The sequence below is a fragment of the Equus asinus genome, chromosome 1 (genome assembly GCF_041296235.1).
Source record: "Equus asinus isolate D_3611 breed Donkey chromosome 1, EquAss-T2T_v2, whole genome shotgun sequence".
NCBI classification, from domain to species: Eukaryota; Metazoa; Chordata; class Mammalia; order Perissodactyla; family Equidae; genus Equus; species Equus asinus.
Window position 1 is genome coordinate 106,315,464 of NC_091790.1, and position 23,555 is coordinate 106,339,018.

General features: G+C 41.5%; 1 gene segment (V, D, J or C); it reads left to right on the forward strand.

Annotated features, from left to right (window-relative positions):
• Nucleotides 1-14,966: 14,966 nt before the first annotated feature.
• Nucleotides 14,967-23,555, forward strand: part of LOC106825247 (T-cell receptor gamma chain C region C10.5-like) — a 42,130-nt gene continuing 33,541 nt past the window's right edge. The window contains 2 exon segments of the C gene segment in view: nucleotides 14,967-15,009; nucleotides 22,273-22,604. Coding sequence covers nucleotides 14,967-15,009; nucleotides 22,273-22,604 — 375 coding nt within the window.

Here is a 23,555-nt window from a genome sequence, read left to right on the forward strand (position 1 = left end):
TGCACATACTGGGAAGTTCATGAGTACTGTTGGGATAAACGAGTACTCTCAGAGTTCTATGGCGGCTGTTTGTACCATGTGGTGTGATCTAAGGTGGAGGAGCTTGCTCTGCTGTCTTCACATAGAGTGGACGTGCTAACAGTGGTGAGGACGCTCGTTCACAAGGAGGCAAGGGAGCCGTGTTCATCCTCCCCAGTGGGAGGTTTGACTTGGTGGACTCAGCCAAGCCACATGGTCTGGGACTCCTCTCAGCAGGGGATGCAGGCTGCCCTGGAGGAGAGGGCAGTTCATGCAGACATGTTGTCATCTTCCAAGCCTTCTCTGTTGTAGTCCTTGGAGCTTCCAAGTTGTTTTCCTCCCTCAATTCACATTAGATATTCTCTAATTTTGTAATATTTAAAAAAATCTTAAGTTTTTGAGCATAACTCTCTGCTTTCCCTTTTTTTCAGTGTGTGCGTATGGTGTAGGCCATCCAGAGCAACCTCAACTTTCCAGTACTAAAAGACTGTCAAAAACAGCCTGCTTAGAATGGGTGTTATCTGGTGTAACAATTTCTATGACGTCCCTATATTGGTATCAGGAAAGCCCTGGTCAAGCCCTGCAGCCCCTGCAGGACGTTTCATCTGACAACGATGTCAGGATGGAATCAGGTGTTGCGATGAGCAAATTTGAGGTAGACAAGATACCCGAACCTTCTGTGTCCACGCTCACCGTTCACAATGCAGGGAAAGAAGACTCCGCCACCTACTGTTGTGCCTTCTGGGAGGAGCACAGAGGCAGATGTTAGAGCCACGTCAGTCGATAAGTGTTCAGTGGTTTCTCACTCACTATTATGAGCTGGGAAAGCACAGTGACCACTCATATGCTTTTATGCAGTTTTCTAGAAGAACACTCATGTGAGTGACTGTATGTGGAGTTGCCAAATTCTTTATTTTCTCAAAAAGGAAGCTTTGTATAAGTAGCTGCAAATGATCAGCCTTGTCTTCTCAAGAATTCACTCTCTGCCCAACAGGCATTCCCATGGCGCCCACGTTTATTCATCTAGGTCAACCTCCCCCACTCTCTCTTTTATTTTCTGCCGAGATATGTATGTCACATCATTTCTAAGAATTCTTTTGTACTAGTCATTTTGCATTACACTAGTTTTTTCTGATCCACCTATCTCCTTTGATTGACAAAACTGGATATTAGATTAAATGCTATTCATTTTCATACAAGCTAAAATGTACCAAATGTAGCACAATCTAATTACAAGCAGAGCCGACTGCAATGATAATATATCAGATGCATGCCCTGGAGTGGTGGTATTTGATTTTGCACAAAATTTATGAACACTGCTACTTAATGAGTTTGAATCAAAGTCTACTTTGGGTTGGAGTTTGAGTGGCTCATTTTCCGGCTTAAGATTCCATTCATCCAACAGTAAGTGTTTGACTGACTCCTCTGAGCCAGGCACTGTCACAGCAGACATTGCAAATCTCATCTGCTCTGTCAAGGCTGCAGGTTGCTCCTGCAGAGCCCCTTTCTCCTGCTGCGCCGCCATTATCTGGCTACACATATGGTAAAGCAAAGTGGTTAGGACCCAGGTCTCTGGTACAGAGAGCTCCAGGTCTGACCTGGTCTCTGACACTGCCCAGCTGTGTGTCAGGCCAATACCTTCTCTAGCCCATCTCCTCACCTGTACAACAAAGGTCCTGTAGTTACCTCGTGGGTTGTGGTGAGGGTTCCTGAGATGATGCACACTAAGGGCTTGGTCCAGTGCATGGCACATTGTGAGAGCTCAGTAATGCTAGCTGATAAGAAATAAACAAACAGAACAACAACTAGCATACATACTCATACAGGAACACACACACACACACACACACACACACACAACTTTGTATACCAGGGCTTAGCACCACATCTGGCATACTGTGACTGACTATTACAGTTTAGTTAAAGAGACGTTAGCTAGACATGAAGATACTCTATGAGTAGTCATCCCAAATCAATATAAATCTAAGTCTTCAATCATGGTTCTATAGTCCCCTTGACTTACACACATTGGGGAGACAGCGGCCTTGTGCTTGGAGCAAACTGCTTCTATTTGGGGGAAAAACAAGTCCCTATTTGGAGTCATTTCCTCCTCCTGCCCTTCTCCTTGAGGCTGAGGTAGCTTCCCCAAGGACACTTTGACCACACTCACCAAAGGCAACCAGCCAGAGGAAACCAGCCCCGGCCTAAGTGAACGTTTGTCAGTTGAATGGTGGTTTAAATTGCTGATTCATAGAAACACTGAAAGCATCTATTAGAATGTACAGCACTGAATATAGTGGGGACTCAGGCAATGTCTGGGAATTGAGATGAATATTTTGATTATTATTGCGGTGTCCACATTACCTAGTGGGTGGGTGATTTGTGTCCTTGGATGCCTGAAAGATCCTGACGATTTTGGATCAACTTATTTTTCCTTCAGACCTGAAGTGGGTGAGACACAATAACTCTGAGTAATAGAAGCAACATTATAGCATCTAATGAATGCTGAAGAAAATCCAAGAAATTCTTCAGAATCACTATTTTCATGCAACAAATCTATCACCCAGCTCCCCACACATCCTAGTACTGTGGGAAAGTGATGTCTGTAACCCAGTAATTATCTTGTAAAAATCACATTTCAAGAAATTGTGAGGCCCCCCTGAAATCCATGTTGACTGTTTTGTGTTGGGTGCTCTTATCATTCACCCCCCAGCATGGGTTCAGACGAAAGAGCACGGCTTTGGAGTGGTCATCTCTGGACGTTGGGATCACAGAGTCTTCTTTCTGTGTCTTTTTTATAGTCTCTAAATAGTCTAGTAGAAAACATTAAGACTTTTGAATTTTCTTTTAAAATTTAGCTTGAAAATTAAATTCACGTTTCAAAATATTCCAACTCTCTCTGCATATTATTGAGCACTTAGAGACGATGTGTGAAATTTGGCGATTAGAAAGGCCTGCAATGGGCTCTGTCTTGACCACTTTTTCTCCCTTTTTCTTTAACAATTTTGCTTCTTTTACAAAATGAAACCTATTTTCTGTCCTGATTCCTACTGATCCAGTCTGCAAGTTAGAGACAAGGTTCATGCTTGGGTGCTCAGGGTGGCTTATTGGGCTTGAAAATCTCTTTTTCCCCACGTTGTACAGATATAGAGTATTACAGCTAGCAGTAAAAACACTCAGTCTTAGTCTTCCCATTGTACTATGACTTTCTTGCTTTCTTCACCTCTCTTTTGTCCAGATGCGGCTGCAATGATACGATCCTCTCAAGGAGAACTGCACACATTGTGGCATGTGATCTGGCTCTCCTTTTGGAAGGTCATTTGGCATTTTTATTGCCTGAGAACATGATCCTCTACCTTTCATGGAAGGTTGCTAGAAAATCGGCCTCATATGATCTTCACCTGGAGAGTGACAAGGAGACAGACTTTCAGCAAAGATTCTGTGTGTCCCCTCCTTCTGCAGGGGTGACTCTGCAGAACGTCTTCTGTTTTCCCCTCAAGATCATCTCTCCATGTTTCTCCTCCCTGCTCTGTGCCCCAGGAGGCTGACTTCTATGGATTATACTAATGGGCTTCTTTGCTCTCTGATTTCCATTTAATTTTGACCAATGGAAGTTGACGTCCAAAGGACCAAAACTGTGTCATCTGGTGAAAGCATCTTTCCTTGGGCACTAGGATTTCTAAGCCCTGGGAAAAAAGGAACAAATTCTTCCAGTGAGTTAATTGGTATAAAAGAGTGGGCACTCTCATCTCCACCTCTTGGTTCTTGGACATAAACCTATGGGCTATGGGGTAGATGGCACTATACACTGGCCACTGGGGGAGGATGCAGCCAACCCAAGGCCACCTGTCCGGGAGAGAACCCTGACCTCACTCTCCTCGCACTTCCTAGTCTCCTGCTGATGCTTCCATTGACTGCTTTCAAACAGCAACTGGAGAATAACAAAGACCTTTAATGCAGTCCATGAGGGTCTGACTTGTAAGGCATGGTGGAAGGTAGAAAGAGATGGAGAGTCCATCTGGAGGAACAAAAGAAAGAAGTTAAGCAGATGGTCGAATAGGTGGGTTCTGTTTGCCCCCAAATAAGTAAAACAAGTTGGAAAGAAGATTTTATCTAGTTTGTTTCATTTCACTTCCCACAAAGCCATGATGATCCCATATCTAACAGAACAGGATGTGCCCCTATTTCTTTAGAAAGAAAACAGGAAACTAGACAGAGTTGAGAGATTATCATTAAATTCAGTACTTTCTAGTTAAAGAACTTAATAGAGAGGAGCATGTAGATTATTTGTAATGCTTTTGTTCTTGGGTTAAATGATGGATTCTCGGGTATTTGTTGACTTACTAAGTAAATCATCAACATATAAATAGAATAGAATAAGTAACATAAATGAGATCTATGTGTAGATAAATAATTACAGTGCATTATGAACCAATATTATGATTACTCCAATTCTGTGTTTTTGATTTTCTTTGAAACAATAAACAAGTATAAAGAAGTGAAATAACTCTAACTCATTAAATTATTGCGACTAGAGAAGTGCTTGCCACTTTTATAATGTTACCTAAAGTCTACCCCCTGCTTATAGTTGTTATAATTGATCTGTGTCTTTTGCAGATCCTAATCCACTTTCTGGCCGCTTCTGAGTCAACATTTAACTGTTTCAATCACATGCTGATCGTTACTATTCTACTGTAGTTCTGTTGCCTTTATTTTTTTAATTTTTTATTTTATTTTTTTGGGGAACATTAGCCCTGAGCTAACTGCTGCCAATTCCCCTCTTTTTGCTGAGGAAGACTGGCCCTGAGCTAACATCCATGCCCATCTTCCTCGACTTTATATGTGGGATGCCTGCCACAGCCCGGCTTGCCAAATGGTGCCATGTCCGCACCGGGGATCCGAACTGGCGAACCCCGGGCTGCAGAGAAGCAGAACGTGCGAACTTGACCGCTGTGCCACTGGGCCGGCCCCTGTTTTTTTTTTAACTTACAAAGTGACAGAGTAACTACCAAAATTCCGTGGTTATATTTTGAAAGTGGTAGAATTAGAATTGGCAGTCTGTAGGTCAGCAAATTTCTTTGACTCTACTTATTTTCTTTGCTTAGCCAAAGAAAAACAAAGAATTAGTTAATATGTACCGAGTTGAATATACAGCCATTTTCTCCAGGAGCTCAGTTCTCTATGAAAATAATGTAATGTTCTGATAAGACTATAATAACAGTAGCTATTGTTTATTGAGTACTCAATACGTGTTAGGCCCTGTATTATATATTGTTTAATCCTAATAACCACACTGTGAGATAGCCATTATCACTATTAATTCAATTTTACAGATATTTTTAGGTACAAATTTGAGGCTTTGATAAATGAAATGACTTCATAGTAAGCATCAAGGCTGAGATCTGAATCCAGATGTGTCTGATTACAAAATCTATGCTCTGGATCCCAGAATGATGAGCAAAACAAAACAAAAAGTGCCAAAGCTTTCTAAAGGAGACATTTTGAGGGGAAATAGGAAATTTAACCATTCACTTTATGATTAGGTTTTTTTTTAAAAGATTTTATTTTTTTCCTTTTTCTCCCCAAAGCCCCCTAGTACATAGGTGTACATTCTTCGTTGTGGGTCCTTCTAGTTGTGGCATGTGGGACGCCGCCCCAGCGTGGTCGGACGAGCAGGGCCATGTCCACGCCCAGGACTCGAACCAACGAAACGCTGGGCCGCCTGCAGCAGAGGGCGTGAACTTTAACCACTCGGCCACGAGGCCAGCCCCTATGATTAGGTTTTTTAGCCTGCAGGGTGAGGTTCCCTTATCCAGGGCCACAAGAAATTATTTAAATTAACACCCACAGTGTTTACTTACAGATAATCTGCAGATGATTCTCTGCTGAGAATTTTATTATGTAATCAATTTTTGCTGATTTCTGGGTCCCAGGAAATTTTTTTAACAAAAAAAAAGATAGTCATAACAAAAAACTATGTTTGTTGAGCAACAGAAGAGCATCCAGATGGAACACAAAGAAATATTCTTGACTACCACCTGTGGTGCAGCACTCAATCTGCTGGGGAGGACAAAAGTGTTCTCCAAAGGTGGATGGACTAGAGAGTCAAGGATGCCCGGGTCAGTCATGGAGACTGAGCAGAACACACGTATGAGAAGTTGTTTGAAGACGTTGTGTGCAGAATCTGCAGTGTTCCTGGGCACACCCCCACCCACACTGGTAACAGCCTGAGAGCTGTTCAGAAATGGAATCCCCTTAGTGAGGAGAACCTGAGTGTCAGGGCCTGTGGTGACTAGTGATCATTTTCCGCTGACTAGAGAGAAGAGGTTCATGGAGGAAGCAGCCACCATATATAAAAACTCAAAAGTGAATCAAGGATTTGAAGATGCAGAATATGTTCCCACAAATGTACCCAAGTAGGAAATTTGGTCCTGTAACAAAAAGGGTTGAAACAGAGAATTCTAATTTATTGGATGAAACATCATTAATCAATCAAATAGGATAATGGAGTAAATAATAATAGGACTAGCGCTATGCTATTCATTATGTATGTACCTCAAGGGAAATAAAGAATTAAACTGAATATTCTTTGATTTAATGAAGGATATAAGTGTTCTGAGAAGATAGAAATGAATGAACCACTGAGAAGGCTTGATGGAACCTGAAGATTCAAGTAAAGATATTGCCAAATAAGAAAACGAGAAAGTTTACTTTTGTTACACACAGCCTGGTTGAAGCAGTAAGAAGGATTAGTAAAATACCTTTTGTAATCAAGTTTTCTGACACTGAAAGGACGTATCTTGGGAAAATAGCATCCCAAAGTTTCATATATGTTATCTACAGATCTTTATTATTTTTTAATCAAACTCTCCAGTCATTAATTTTCACTAACACTTTGGGTACAGGAAAAATAGGCCATTTGGAGCCAGTTCCCTCCTTGCCCGTGTTTGCTGTGCGTGGGGATGTGGGGGATCTCTCTGAAGGAGGGGATGGGTGTGCCTGCTTCCTAGCCTTGGACATGAAGCTCCACCTCACAGAGCATCTTCTAGGAGGGCAGGGCTGAGACCCCACAGCACCTCATGCTGGGGAGTTCTTCAATCTGGAGATGTCATTGATATCACTCAAGTCAAGGAACTAAGAGCATGTAAAGAGCATACCCCAAATCCCAAATAGGCCTCCCAACAGTAGATCTGTGCTCAGCCTGCTTCAACAGAGAGGAGAGGAAGGAGGTGAAGGTCGTGGAATCGATGAACTCCTGCCTTATGCAAGGGGTTGTGTTACGTACCTTCCTTAAACTGATGCTGACAGATAGGCTTGTTTATTTCATCTGCACAGTTGAGGATGTTGAGTGTTAGACAGCAAATAAATCAAATTGATAACAGGCAGAATTGGAATGAAAAGCAGTGCTGAATGATTTTGTGCTCTCTTCTATAGTACACTGTGTGGAATTGGTATAAAAGAAATAAGTTCGGGTTCCAGCTCTACCATTTACTACCTGAGAGGCCTTATGTTACACCCTAATCCCCTCTGAGACTTGCTTCCTGCCTCAAAATATTATGATATTGATAGAATGAGCTAATGGATGTATTTAGGAAATTGTAGACACTACATGAAAGTAAAGAATTATAGTTTCATTTTAACATCTTACATCCATTCCAATGAGATCTATAATATGAATTATCTCTTAGTGATAAGCAATATTTAAGGAGTGCTTGCATAGGGAACACATCATGCTTGATCCACTAGGGGGATTTAACAATGACTAAAACATATGGCTGGTGTAGAAAAGTGAAATTTAGCACAGGATATATGAAAGCAACAGGTAACAACTGGTCAAGCAAGGCAGCAGTGCCAGATGCTAACTAAGTGATGGAGGTATTTGCAGTTATATCGACTCAGATGAGGGAGAGAAATCTCTAAGAAAAGACAGGATGCTACAGATATTAAATGATATTGCTCATGAGTGAATAGAATTTTTGTGTCTGGATATTTAAGAGTTTTATTTTGTCTCAGTCTTGGCTGAGCCCAAGGCATAAGGCAACAGTCACAAGGTGTGCCTGCATCCGTAACAAAAGGGACAAGAACAGTGATTCTAGCTGGGGGCAATCCCCCCTCCAGGGGACATTGGCAATGCCTGAAGATATTTTTGGTTGTCACTATGGATTGGGGATGCTACTGGCATCTAGTGAGTAGATGCCAGGGATGCTGCTGAACATCCTACAATGACAGCACCCCATCTCAAAGAAGTTTTGAGCCAAAAATGTCAGCAATGCCAAAATTGAGAAACCCAGGGCAAGCTATGTTTCTGAAAGACTTGGCATGAGGTGGACAGAACTGATAACTCCAACCTTTGATCATGAACTATATACAGCCTGGGTACAAGAGGAGTTTACAGAATCCCGGGGAACACTGATTCTGCAGAGACTTTCTCAAAGAGCATTGTTGGCAATGTCTCGGTAATCTCTCTCTTCTCCCAGTGAGGACGTGAGGAGGCAGCACACCAAGCAAGGGGACTCTCCAGGCCCTGGGCCACCAGGGATCAGAGCAGAGGTCTGTGTGAGGGGTCATGGAGGTGTTTGACCTGTATCCTGAGGGCTGGTGGGCATAGAGACCAGTGATAACTCTCACCTGGAAAAGTCAAAAGGTGTCTTCAGGTCATAGCAGACTGGGTAACTTGGACCAACTTTCCTACTGAAATCAACAAAATAATCTTGATGAAACAATAATAATAATAAAGAATCTTCCTGAAATGTTCTCAGATCTAACAAGATAAGAAGGTATGAATGACTTTTACTTTAGTAAATGGACTGCTTATTTTGGTGTCATATAGTTATGAGTCAAGCTTCCATATAGTGCTTACCAATTAACAACCTCAGAAATGACTGATCTGGGCTTGGGGCTCTGAGCACCCATTTCCTTTGCTAGCATTCTAGGTGGCTCCCTCCTCCTGTTCCATGTTCCTATCTCCTCTGCCTTCCCTCTTTTTGGGCACATAGCCTGGACAGACAGGATGTTATGGCTACAAATATTCATCTGCTCTTCACTGTGGGAATAAATTTGTTTCCATATTTCTCAGATTGGTTGAGGGATTTTAAAAAATCATGTTTTATTTCTTGATAATTTTGTGATTTTTTTCAAAGTGCTATTCTTTTTTTTATAGCTCGAATTGTATAGATACAATCAAAGCAACTGAAAATATTTATTTCAATAGCAGAAAGGAAGCATGTATTTTTACTGTAAGGTATCCAAATATAACTTTTCATTCATACAGAGGTACTGATAGACACCAAATCAGGCTTTTGAGTATAAAATATTTACTTGAACAAAACCCTCGTTCAAGGTCAGTTACAGGCAAAGAAGTGCAACCATGAGGTACATAAAATTCTGTCTGCTCCTCTTTAGTCTTTAATATAAAATTCACAGAAGAAGACATGATGACCTAATATATTGGCCCCTGGGAGCCTACAGTGTCATTGGAACTAAGATAATAAGCACACACAGCCCTTATCATGACTGTGAACGTATCCTTCCCTACATGGAGCAAGCTTGGTCCTGAGTCCAGACCTCAGCCCTGGCTAGACCTCAGCTTCAGCCTGCAGCACTTCCTGTGCTTCTCAAGTCAGTGCATCATTATCAGAGGGAAGAGGAAGGGGAATCTAATGGTTGTCAATTTTATCTCCACAGATGCCGGTAACTGTGCCCCCAAATGTCTGGTTTGATGTGGATTCCTGTTTACACACTTTGTATGTTGAAATGGCCTGATTATCTCAGACAGAAGGTAAGGTCCATTATTTTACTTCTCAGGGAAATGTAACAGATCCAAATGCCTCTCAGGGTCTCTAAGAGGGTGAGAAGTGCTGAGGGGTCCAGCACACGCAGCACGCTCAGGATGAGGATGAGAAGCTGCAGGGTGGGAACTTCATATCCCAAGGCATGGTGTGAATCACTGGTGGGGTTCAGGTCTGGTTATTGCACCAGCCAATTCAGAGGAAGAGGCCAAATCCCAGAGACCAGCAGGGTAAAGGGCTGGAAGTCAGTGAGGACACAGAGGGTGCCAGGGGGAGACTATAAGAACTAACACTCCTCCCACGTGTAGTGATGTCATGTGGGGATGAGAGGAGGAAGAGAGGAACAGAAAAGATGAAGGCTGTTCCAACAAGACTGAGCTAACCAGAAAGAGACTGTTCCAAACTGGAGGAAACCATTTTACATCTGTAAGTTTAGCGCCTCCCTCCAATGTCAGAACAAGAAAGAGATGAGATGTGTCATTTACATATAATGACGCTCCTCTGCAACACACACTCAGTGGTAGTGTGTGTCTGTTCTACCACATGCCCTGCTCAAGGGTGCCTGGGTGAGGGGGCACCAGTGGGGACAAAAATCCCATCCCTTGCCCAGCCCACTCTACACCCGGGAGCAGGGCTGCAACAGCCTCGAGAAAGAGTGCCTTTTTCTAATTATTCTGCCTAGGTGTGCATCTTTTTTTAATTAGTAAAAAGGAGTCTTAAGTGCTATGGGAGGCCCTATTTATGAGGTAATAAGTACAAAGAGTTACATAGACAAGATACAGGGTTTTAAATAAATTGAATCCATGAAGCTTCTTGGCTCTAAGGAAAGATAAAACTAGTCTAGATAAAAAGAATTGTCAAAGAACCAACGAAAACAGTGTTGTTAGAATGAAGTAACCAGACAAATTCCAGAGCCCTGAGAGAAACTGATAATCATGGCAAACACAGGGAAAAAAGGTCTTTCCATAGACCACAAAGCCCAGACCCTGGAGTCAGAGCACAAGAGTGGACTTGAGCATCTCCAGCGATGTGATGCCCACTCCAGTGACTCCTGTGAGGATTATGAGGTTCTAAATCCAACATGCTTAGCATGAAGCCTGCAGGAGAATAAGGACTCAGTAAGATTAATTATTCACACCTGTAACCAAATTTCACTTTTGTCTATAACTTGTGTGAAATAATTGGGTCAATTAATCAAGAAAAATCTTTCTCCAGGGACATTTGCAAAATTGCTATCAGCACTAGATATACCTATCTCTATCTCTGTCTCTGTTTCCATCTCTATCTCTATATCTTTCTATCTATATCTATATCTGTGTCAATGTCTATGACTATGTATTTATCTGTGTCTACATCTGCATCTATATCTGTATCTAAATCTATATCTACCTGTCTATCTACCTAACTATCTGGAAATGAACTGGTGGGTTTGCTGTTGACACAGTCTGACTAATACTCTCCAGACAAATCAGAAACCTCAGAAATGTCATGGATGGTGGCTCCTACTTGACCCACTTGACCTTCTTTCCATGACGCCAGTGGTCACATGCACTTGACACTGATCTCTCAGGCTTCTGGCCACCAGTGTTCTCAAGTCTCTTCCTTGCCTTGGAGGCAAAGCCTGGGTAGACAAGATGTCTAGCTACAAGCTATCACCTGCGCTTTCCTCTGGGCTAATGTGTTTGTCCTTCTTTCTGTTCAGATTAGGTGAGAACCTAAAGAAAATTTTTAATGCTACCTCTGACTATTTTAGAGAAAACTTCTGTTGAATTCTCTTTATCTCTCTCTTTTTCTAGTTAGTAGTCAAAATGGTACAACCAGAAATATCTATATTGACAATAGAAGAGAAGGATAAATTTCTTCATGTTCTGTACTCAACACTGCATCTCCTACTTTAATCATATGTTGATACCAACAAAAATGAATCAGGCTTTGGAGCATCTGATAAATAGTTGGTCTATTACAACACCTGCTCAGAGGCAGTTAGTTGGGAACAAGAAATAGGCAGTATTGAGAGATCCTGTCTCTTCCACTGCAATTCTTTTTATAAAGTCCCCAGAATAAAGTAGATGAAGCCACATATAAATGGGTACAAAGTATTAGAGGAGCCAAGACAATCAGCCCAAGAATCCCTTTTCTGTTCTGGACTTGCGCTCTTTCCACATGGGCAACCTCAGCCTGGTCCCCAGTCTCAGACTCAGGCCCTGCCTTGTGCTCCCTGAAAGGTACCTCAGTCCTAGAGTCAGCAGGGAAAGGAGGCAGACAGCCGCCAGCTGAGCCCGCGTGATGCCAGCCTTCATGCTCCAAATTCCAGTTGACCTGATTGCCCCCTGATCAGGGCTTCTGTCTGAGACTTGATGAGAACAGTCTGAGTGAGTCAGTCATCGATCCTTTGTCCTGAGATTTCCAGGGAGTGTGGATGGCACAGACTGAATAAAAAGGGACTTGAAATGAAGGAAGGGTGCTCCAGGTCATAGGATGTTACTGCAAGTGCCAAATGTTGCATCATATGAAGTAAGATTAATGCAAGTGCCGCTAGAATATAAATGCCACATAATTAGGGACTTTCGTCTCTGGCTTTTCTGATATTCCCAGGATCTGCTTAGTGCCCTGCCTGTAGCGAATCCTCAGTAAACATTTGCTGAATACATGTTTGAATAAAGGATTCTCAGCAAGCATTTCTGAGGAAGCAGATTTAGAATGTTCCCTGTAAGGAATCCTAGAACACGCATTCTAGAGTCTTCAGAGGAAAGGAGATATATATGTGAAGTACAATGTCTTGTTTAAGAACATGGGTTCCAGAGTCAGACTCTCCAGTACAAATTACTGTACTGCCACTTCCTCCTGTCAGAACTTGCACAAGATGTCTGCTCTGTCAAAGCCTCCATGTCTCATCTGTTCCCCTCCAAAAATGGGAACAATAATGAAAGCACCCACTTAATAGGTTTTGTTAAGATTAAATGAGATAATGGGGCCCAAATGTTTGCAGCACCGTGCTTACCACATAGAATGTCTTCAATTATTGTGAACTATTCATATTTTGAGAAGTAAATAAAATGAAATGCCTATTTTCTGAAAGCGTTTAAAATAATAAGTAAAAGATAAATTCTACCTTCATTTACTTCCTTGTTTGAAACAACTAGCAAATAAAAAAATTCATTTCCAGGAACGTTTCTAAAATGGTCATTTTTCTTCTCTGGCTCCTAGCATCCAAAACTGTGTTTAGGGAATTTCCCGTCTTATGAGTGTTGAAGAAAGAATGAATAGAAAATGTCTAGATACATTTTTCTCAGCCACCCTTGCAGCTAAAGTCAGGTAGATAGGGTGGGCTTCACCATTTAGACACACTTCCTAAGAGTGCCACCCCTATCTCTCACACACACACACACGCACACACACACACAGATGCTGGAGTTGCAGGAGCTGGAAGGAAAGGTCTGGCAGGGATGGTGATACAGGGGACCTGGTTCCAGGGTAGCTATGGCTTCCCAAGCAGTGGCAGCATCCAGGCACCAGAGCCGAGCGCCTGCAGCAGCACTGGCCTTGGCTGCAGCGTCGGTACCCCTCTCCTCATTCCCTGTACAGGGGAACAGTGAGTCCTTCTAGTTGTGGGCCATGGGCCTTCTGGTCTACCACCCTCTGCTCCTCAACATTCAACTTCCCAGTGTTGATCACCTCAGAAAAGATATTTACTGGAAAAGAGGGAAAACAGGGCAGCTGCCTCAGGAGAAAAATCCAGCCACTGAGCCAGCTTCTTCCCCTCTTTTTTCCTCGGGAGAACCCAAGCCAGTCTGTTTTCACATTGATCCCACACGATATGTGACAGAGCTGGACATAAGTTTCAGGGACAACCGCTGTCCAGAGTTAAAAGAGCTCTAATACACACAAAGAATTCAGAGAAAACCATATGGGATCATAACACTAAAAGAAGCAGCTTAGCTGAGAAAAAGTGGAGGAAAAGAAGTTCTTCAAATATGGAAAAATGAAATGCTAATGATATTTGACTGCTGTCCCAGGTTTCTATTTCCAAATGGTCACCAAAGCATTTAACAATCAAAGTTGGGGACAAAATAAAATGGTTGACAGCATGGGGAAGTTAAATTAACAAAATGGTAGTAGCAGTGATAATATTTAACAATTACTGAAAATTTGATAGATGCTGCAGACTGTGCTAAGTACTTTTAGTTACTTAATCTGCACAAACTTTTGAGTTGGGTAGAATTATCGCACCCATTTTCAGATGTGGAATTTGAAGCACAAAGAGATTAAGAAATTTGCACAGGGTCAGGCAGCTTCTAAGTGATAGGGATGAACAGGGAATGGCAGCCGACATTAAAAAACGCTTCAGTGACGTGGGAAGTTGCTCAGAATATAGTATGAACCGAAAGGAGAAGAATACAAAACTCTATGTGTATTCCACATGTAACTTATAAATATAATTAGAGTTCACAAAGTCATATTAATATGCATATATATGCAAAGAAGAAATCTAGAAGTTAACTCATCATAATGATAATAGTTGTTGGTCTTAATGACATGATCATGGGCATTTTTATTTTCATCTTTACCCTGTTTCTCTAAGTTTTTTCAATTAGTGTCTTTACCAGCATGAGCCCTTATAACCCGCATGACTTTTGTTGTCACATTACTCCTCTGTGCCTCATTTTCCTGATCTATAAAATGAAAACTACAAACATCCATATCGTGTGATTGCCTTGAAGATTTTAAAAGAGAACATTTAGAAAACAAAGCCTAACAAATAGAAAGTACTCATTAAATATTTGCTATTATAAAAGTTAATGGTTATTAAACATTTTAAAATATTATGCTGAGAAAAAGCCTTCATAAAATAGCTCCTAGACAAGTAGAAGCCCTTCCCATTTCTGCAGCAATCAAGCTGCCTCCCTGGCCCCCTCACCTTCACCCCAAGAGCCCTAAGGAGACCACCAGCCTTATCCTGAGATCAGCAGGGCATGAGGCCCACAGAAATCCCTAACCTCAGCCCCTCGGCCAGCACTAAAGGCCAAGGTCCCACCTGACCCACCACTTCCTTCCCCCTCCCCAGTTCAGGCCACGCCCACTTGCCACTGACCTGAGGCATCCAGTCACCAGGTCCCCATTTTCCTGCCTTCTCCTTGAGGACACAACCTGGCAGACAGGATGTCACTGCTGGAAGCATTCACCTTCTTGTCCTTCTGGGCTGGTGAGTCACACTCCTTGACCATTTCGGTCTAGATGAGTGAGCAAAGAAATTCTTTAACGTTTCTTATATTGTCAGAAGTTCACTGGAAATTCTCTTCTTCTACTTACAGTTGGACTTGGGTTAACAAAAGTGGAGCAGTCCCAGATATCCATTTCTGCAGAAGTAAAGAAAAGTATTGACATACATTGCAAGATAACGAGCTCAAATTTTGAAGGGGAATACATTCACTGGTACCGGCGGAAAACATATGAGGCTTTGGAGCATTTGATTTATGTGAGCTCAACAAAATCTCCAGCTCAAGCTAACCTAGGTGGGAAGAAAAACAAAATTGAGGCAAGAAAAGATTCTCAAACTTCCACTGCAATCCTTACTGTAAATTTCATAGAAAATGAAGATGTGGCCATTTACTACTGTACTGGATGGTACCCACAGTACTAGATCTGTTGAGACGACCCACACAAGATCCCCTCCTTGGGTCTGTGCCCACCCACATCCTTCCCAACTGTGGCAACCACAACCAGACCCAGCTGGGCTCCTGGCTTCAGCCTCTCCTTCTCTGCAGCACTTTCAGAGCTTTTCAGGAAGCCATTTTGGATTAGGCTTGCTCATTAGCTTCCAGCTGACCCCAGGAATTGTGCTTCCAAAGCTTTATTTGACACTATTTACCAACGAATTAAAGTCCCATCTGGGGACAGAGAGCACAATGGCTGTGCCACTGTCCATCATCTCACCATCCAGAGACTCTCAGTAATTGGGCAAGGTTCAGACTGAGACAGGAATTGCCATGAGCCATTATTATCATATATACTCAAGACAGCCCCTCTACAATATAACTGTTATCGGTCCATTTTACAACTAAAGAAATTAAAGCTTAGCGAATTTAGGCTTAATGATCAGCCAAACACAAGAAGTCCATGCTTTTCGAACTCAAATGTGAGACCACACTGGAAAGTTTAAGGATTGCAGTTCTGTAAGTGAACACTAGGGTGTCTGGGTAAATTAGGGATGCAGCAAAGCCGTTTTTCAAGGAGGTGCGGGGACAAGGATTCTGCCCATATGATATCATCAGAACAGAGCTCCAAATTCATTGAGACCCTTGGATGAGCCCACCATATTGGGTAACTCTTGATCTGCTGGTTAAAGAAGAGAAAGAATCTGCCAAGACCAGAAGAACTAGCATTGTGTGTGTGTGTGTGTGTGTGTGTGTGTGCAAGTCCTCTATCAGTGGTCTCAATTCTTTGACTATATCAGCTCCTTTAGCCCTCACTACCTACAAGGTCTGTTCCATTATCATCAAGCATATTTGACTCATGAGGTAAGTGGGTACCAAGTGGTTCAGTCATTTGTCAAGTCACACAGCTGGTGCGTGGCTAGTTGGCAGAGTAGGGTAGGGACCCAGATAATCTGGCTCTTCTTGCCTGTTACACTAACCACTTCTTATTCTTTTTTCTGAGGAAGATTAGTCCTGAGCTAACTACTGCCAATCCTCCTCTTTTTGCTGAGGAAGACTGGCCCTGAGCTAACTTCTGTGCCCATCTTCCTCCGCTTTATATGTGGGATGCCTGCCATAGCATGGCTTGACAAGCAGCGCATAGGTTGGCACCCAGGATCCGAACTGGTGAACCCCAGGCCGACGAAGTGTAACATGGGAACTTAACTGCTATGCAACTAGGCTGGCCCTGACTTTATAAATTTTTAAAAAATGAACTACAAAAATTTTTATAAATAAAATACTATTTAATAAGGTAATTTTCTCTTGTTCACTAATAAAAATATAACTGGAAAACATCATAAAGGATTTATTATGTGTCAGGCACTATTATTTCTATTTTATGTTCATTATCAGTTTTAGAGTGATAATGTAACTTTCTGAAGTTTCTGAAAGATATTTTTTTCACAATTATAGACGTAGGACCTGAGACACAAAGCAATTAAATAACTCAGCCGACATCAGAAGGGGTAGGTAAGTAGTATAGGAGGGTGATTATTTTCAAAGGTCATTAACAATGATATTCACATAAATTTTTTAAGGACTTGATATATTTTCAAAGTATAAAGTTAACTAAAAGAACAGAATATGGAACTGTGTGTAAAACTTTAAATAAAAAATAAAAAGACTTTTAGAAAATGTTTTTAAAAATATATTTTTAACTCAAAAAAATATGTGTAATGATCCAAGCAAACATCATACTATGTATAAATGTGTGGAGAAAACACTTAAAAGTAAATGATGGCTTTTATTTGCAGCACTTCATAACACCTTTACTCAGATTTTCTTCAATGAGCATCTATTACTTATCCAAGCTCCTACATCTACCAGCTTTGTGACTTGGGATCAGTCACCTTTTCCACATGTTCTCATCTGCTGAAGGGAGATAACAGTATCACTAACTTTCAAGATTGAGAAGTGTAAGTGAAATAAGACAAGAAAACACTTAGAACAGAGCTAGCACATCCTCAATACATATTAGACTTATACTAATTTTAAAGGCTTACTATTACATGTGCAAATGAACATTAATTGGGGGCTGGCCCCATGGCCAAGTGGTTAAGTTCACATGCTCCGCTGCAGGTGGCCCAGTGTTTCGTTGGTTCGAATCCTGGGCATGGACATGGCATTGCTTGTCGGACCACACTGGGGCAGCGTCCCACGTGCCACAACTAGAAGGACCCACAACGAAGAATATACAACTCTGTACCGGGGGGCTTTGGGGAGAAAAAGGAAAAAAATAAAATCTTAAAAAAAAAATGAACGTTAATTAAAAATGCCCCTCTCTGTGACACTGTGTTCATCAGATAGTTCCAAGGTCCAAGTCAAGTGGAAGCCAATCTCATTCCCACAGGTTGTCTGATATTCCTTCTGGCAACTTCAATCCCGTCTCTTCTTGAGGGGCACCAAGATTATGAGTGAAATTTAATTTCTCTGAGTTATAATCTGTATGGTCGCGTCCCAATTAATTATAAAACAAAATGCTCCATTGTGTTTCAAATCAAAATGTTTATGTCTTCTAAAATGAGATATGAATAATGTGAATTTGAAACTTTGGTTTGTCTTTTATTTATATTGTAAAATACTGTCCATATTTCATACTCCTGAGTGCCGAATCCCAAAAAATTAATTTGCGGACCAATTTTATTTTATGACACAAAAGCCATATCCTCACATCTCTGGAACAAAGTTTCTATAATGTGAAAATTAATGAAAGTTTGAAACAGAATTAGGTCAACTCCAGACTGCCCCATCCACTCCACAGACACATTCCCATTCAGACGGTGAACCCTACTGCCCCATCTGTTGAGCACCGGTGGGTCATCAGAACTGTCAAAACTGCTCAGCTCTGCAGCAGATAGCGAAGTGTCCCCTAGGACCACCTGACCCACCACTTCCTCCTCTTACACCAAGTCATACCACACCCTCTTCCCACTGGCGTGATCCCTCCAAGAACCAGGGGCCTCACTTTCCTGCCTTCTCTTTGGTGACACAATCTAGTAGACAGGAGGATAGTGCTGGAAATAATTTTCTCCCTCTGGGCTTCTGAGTTGCTCCTCCATTATTTCAACATAGACAGGAGGTGAAAGAGAGTCTATATTGTTTTCTTTTTCTGTGGCAGGTGTTCATGGGAATTCCCCTTTTTTGTTGGCAGTTGGACAAGGGCAGGTAAAGGTGGAGCAACCTGAAATGTCAAACTCCAGGGCAACAGAGAGAGAGCTCACATGTCTTACATGGTGCCTACTGCAGACGCTGAAAATACAGTTATGCTCTGGCACCAGCAGAAACCAAAACAAATTATGGCTCGTCCTATGTCTATCATTTCAGTAAAAATCCCAGTTCAACTGGATTAGGTGAGAGAAATGACAAGTTTGAGACAAGAAAAAGTTTCAAACATATACTTCAATCCTCACATAAACGTCACAGAAAAAAATGTGGGCATTGACTACTGGCCCGCTGGTGGGACCCCCCCATTACTGGAGGTGCCAACACACTCAGCAACAGCCTCCCCCAGGTCTCTGCCCCACCACAGCCTTCCCACAGGAGCAAACTCAACTACATCCCGCCTGGGTTCCCAGCCTCAGGCTCGCCTCCTCTGCCGCACTTCCTGAGCTTTCCCGGAGGCCAGCATGGGTTATGCTCACACATTAGGCCCCACCTTGAGCAGGAAGCACTCCTGACCATTATGTTCCCAAAGCTTCATTTAACACGACTCCCTAAGGAATTAAAGTCTTGTCTGGGAATGAGTGGACACAGGCCCCGTTTATCACATCACCATCCAGAAACTTCCACTAACTGTGAATGACTCAGGCTGAAGGTGAGAGCCATTGTGAACACAGGACTCCTAGATACAGTACATATATGTTACCATATATAGTTATCACAACACCCTTACAATATAACTATTATTTGCCCATTTTACAGAGAAAGAAATTAGGGCTTAGAGTGTTAAAGTGTTTTGTTAAAGACAAGAAGTCCAGGTTCTTTTAACTGGACCAAGATGCTACCTGGAAAATTTAAAGGTCATAATTCTATAATAAACTGATTACTGGAGGTAAAAATGGAGCAAGTGTCTTTTTTCTGAGGGAGGAGGAAGATGGTTCCTCACTTCACATTCAGGTTGTGCCAGCATGATGCCATCAGAACAGAGCTCTGAGTCACTGTGGCCATTAGAGGAGCCCACCATATTGTGAACAACTCTTGGAATTGTCTGTGAAAGAAGAGAGAGGGAGCCAAGAGAAGAACAGCTAATAATTTTGCATGTGAGCGAGTTCTCTGCTAGTGTTCTCAATTCTTTGCACATATGAGCTCCTTTAACCCTCACAGTAACCTCTGAGGTCTCTTCCTTTGTCACGAAGCCCATATGAGCCGGGAGGTGAGTGAGATACTGTGTGTCTCGGCAATGTGTCCAAGTCACACAGCTGGTACGTGGCAGAGAAGGGTTGCACCCAGGTAATCATCTAGCTCCAGAGTCTGTTCTTTCGGTCCTTGAGGATAAAAAGAAGTGCTATGCATTGTTCCTACCCCCATGGAGCAAAGAAACGTAACCTTTGTGGAAGATTCTCTGACACAATTTGTCATTTTGTACTGAATATGTGATCAGGATTTGAGTAGTTAGGAGTCTTCACAGAATATGTAAAATGCCAATAAATTAGTGATTTGTTTTCAAAGATATAAAATAATAAACATTCTATTGTTTATGATTCCACCTCTGAAATAATTGTGAGATAAGTGAAGACTACCCTTTAGTCCATGCATCCTTCTCATACAGCCCATCCTGAGCACCCCATGGAAGAATATGGATATCACTTTGCATCTGTGCCACACATATTCCCTTATTTAAGTTTCCAGGGTCATAGCAGCGGACTCATCCCCATCACCCCCAATCCTGTCTCTCACTTCAAGGAGGCCACTGGAAAGAAGGGAGGGGAGTCACAGGAAAGGCAGATGTAGGACCAGTTTGCCAGCCTTTCTCCTTCCGCCTCTGACGCTTGCAAACTTCTGTGATTGCATTTGTCCCTGTAATTCCTGACCATCGCGTTCCCTCTGTGTGGGCCAAAATTGGCTTCTTGAACCTATACAGGCTCTACTAGTTACCTAAACTTTTAATAGAATCTCAGGTGGAGAGCAAGACCTGAGAGAAACGCAAAGAATCTGAAAACATAAGCCCTTTTCAGATAGGAGTGCACAGACAAGCTTGTCAGCAGACCTCTGCTACCTTCCCTACATGGCGTCACATCTGAACTCAGAAGAGCCTCACAGAGCAGTAAGGCGTGTCCACAGTGAGACACATGTGCTCAGAAGAAAACGCTCTGGCAGCTTTTTATGTGTCAGAGTAAAAGGTGATAGGGAAAGAGACACCTGATTTATACTCTATTCAAAGGATAGAATACAATGCAGCCATTGAAAATAGTGTGCTGTGGATTTATTACTAAAATTTAAAAATCTTTATGATATAATACAACGGAAAATTCATTAGTATATAATAACCTCTTAAAAATATATATGTCTATGTTAATGGAAGAATAAAAAAAAGGGGGAAGGAAATTCTCCAAAATTTTAAGAATAGTTATTCCTGAAGGAATACATAGTTTCATTTCTTCTATGTGCTTTCATTAGTTTTACATATTTTCCTAAATAAGCTACCATGATTTTATTGTGAAAAAGATTTAAGAAAGTGATTTTCTCGTGTTTGATAGTAATAATAAGAGTTCATAACATCATTGAAGACTCATGATGTAGCAAGTACTAATATCTGAGTGTTTTATGCATTACACTCATAATGTGATAATGTAAGCCTCTTAATATCTCTAAAAGATATATATGCAGGCAAGGCGCACATGTGGAAAGTGAGGCACAAGAAGCTTAAATAACTCAGCCAGTGTCAGATAGGGTTGAGTGGTATAGGAGGGTGTTTAATTATCTTTGGTCACTAAAAATAATACTCACATAGATTATTTAAAGACCTACAATATTGCTCATAATAATAACCTAACCAAAAGAAGAGAATATAAAGCTAAATATGCAAATCCCACTTAAAGTGTATGTATACATAATACCAAGCAATCCTATTTGTATCCATAAACATATAAAGAAAAAGAAATCAAAATAAAAGGAAAATTTCAAAGTAAAAGAGTGACTTTTATTGTCATTTTTTTATACCTCATTTTACTCAGATTTTCTTTCATGAACACTTGTTACTTATCTGTGTTCTCGTGTTTACCAGCTCTGTGTCTTTGAATGAGTCACTTCTGTTTGCCACTGTCCTCATTTGTGAAAGGGAGATTATCATAACAGCTACCTCACAGGACTGTTTGGAGGATAAGAAAACATTTAGAAGAATGCCTGACAAATAGCAAGTTCTCAGGACATTAGATGCTATATTAATTGTAAAGCTTATCCTTACATAGTAAACCTAGCATGCTTTGACAGCAGTCCTGCATGTGGCATAATGCTGAGGAGACAGCTCCAAGGTCCAGGTGAGCAGAAGCTGATTCCCACAGGTTCTCTGTCTCATATATCCGCCAGCATTCACGATCTAGTCCCTTCTTTAGGCACCCATATGATAAATGAAATTGATTTCTCTTAGTCAATCTGCCTGGTGACATCTCAGTTCATTTTAAAAAAAACAAAAATACTCCAGTACTAGTGCATATGGCATGTTAGATAATGTCTGTGAGATGTTTCAGACTCTGACTTTTGTTTTGCCGTGTCTTTCTTGTTGTCTCTTTCCATGTCATTTGTTCATGGGAATTTCTCTTTTTTGCTTGCAGTCGGCCTTGGACAGCTAAAGGTGGAACAACCTGAAATATGAATTTCCAGAGCAAGAGATAAGAGTGCCCACATATTGTGTAAGATGTCCACTGAAGACTTTAACAGAGAATTCATACACTGGTACCAGTAGAAACCAGATCATTGTATAGAACATCTAGTAGCTATTGTTTCAACAATTCTTGCTTCAGGTCCCTTAGGTGGGGAGAACAACAAACTTGAGGCAGGTGAAAACTCTCACACTTCCACTTCAACTTTGAAAATAAATTTCTTAGAGAAAGAAGATGAGGCCATGTACTACTGTGCCTGTTGGATTGGGACCCATAGCATTAAAGTCACCAAGATAACCTACACAAGAACCATCTTCAGATCTGTGCCCACCCACATCCTTCTCAATATTGGCCACCACCCAGACTGCACACCTGAGTGCTCAGCCAGAGCCCCCGTCCCTGCAGAATTTTCTGGACTTTTCAGGAAGACATACTAGATTCTGCTTGTATAGTGGGTCCCACATAGTATCAACAATTATGATCCAAATTAAAGCAATTTGACACTGTTTTCTTACTAAATTAGTCTATCTGGGAACTCTGAAAACACAGGATGGTTCAGAGCAAAATCCTTTTGTCTGTTAATTCACTGTAGGGACAGCGATTTCCGGCAACTGAATGTTTCAGAATGAAGGCAGGAAAGTTACACATATTACACACATATTTCTTGTTCTTATTATTTCCCATTTTATTCATGAGCATAGGAGGTTTTCAGAGGTAGAATGATCTGTCAAGCATAAAAATTACACGCCTTTTATTAGCATCCTGAGGCCATCATGAAGAAATCTAATGACCATTAAACCCACAAGTAAACAATCAATTATTTGGGGTATATTAGAGTCTAAAGTATAAATCTTATATCCTAGGGGAAAAAGTGGCACCTCATTACCCATTCAGGGCTCCATGCTGGGACAAAACCAGCCCCACTCCGTTGGAACGAGCTCCCGGGCACATCTGGTAACTCCAACATGGTGGATATACCCTTAAAATTTTGTTCTCCAGGGTTCTGCAAAGAAAACTAAAGATCCTGCATAAGGATCAGATGGTTAAAGAGAAGGATAATGTATGCTCCCTGCATCTATAGGTGAAACAAAGGTAATATCCCACTAAAATTAATAAAATAAAAAAATTACTGAGAATTGAATTCTGGGTTTAGTAATTGGGTGGGTGGGAGTTTTCAAGGAACAGGGAAACAAAATGTAAAATGTAAAACTATAAACATTCCTTTCCCATGTCCT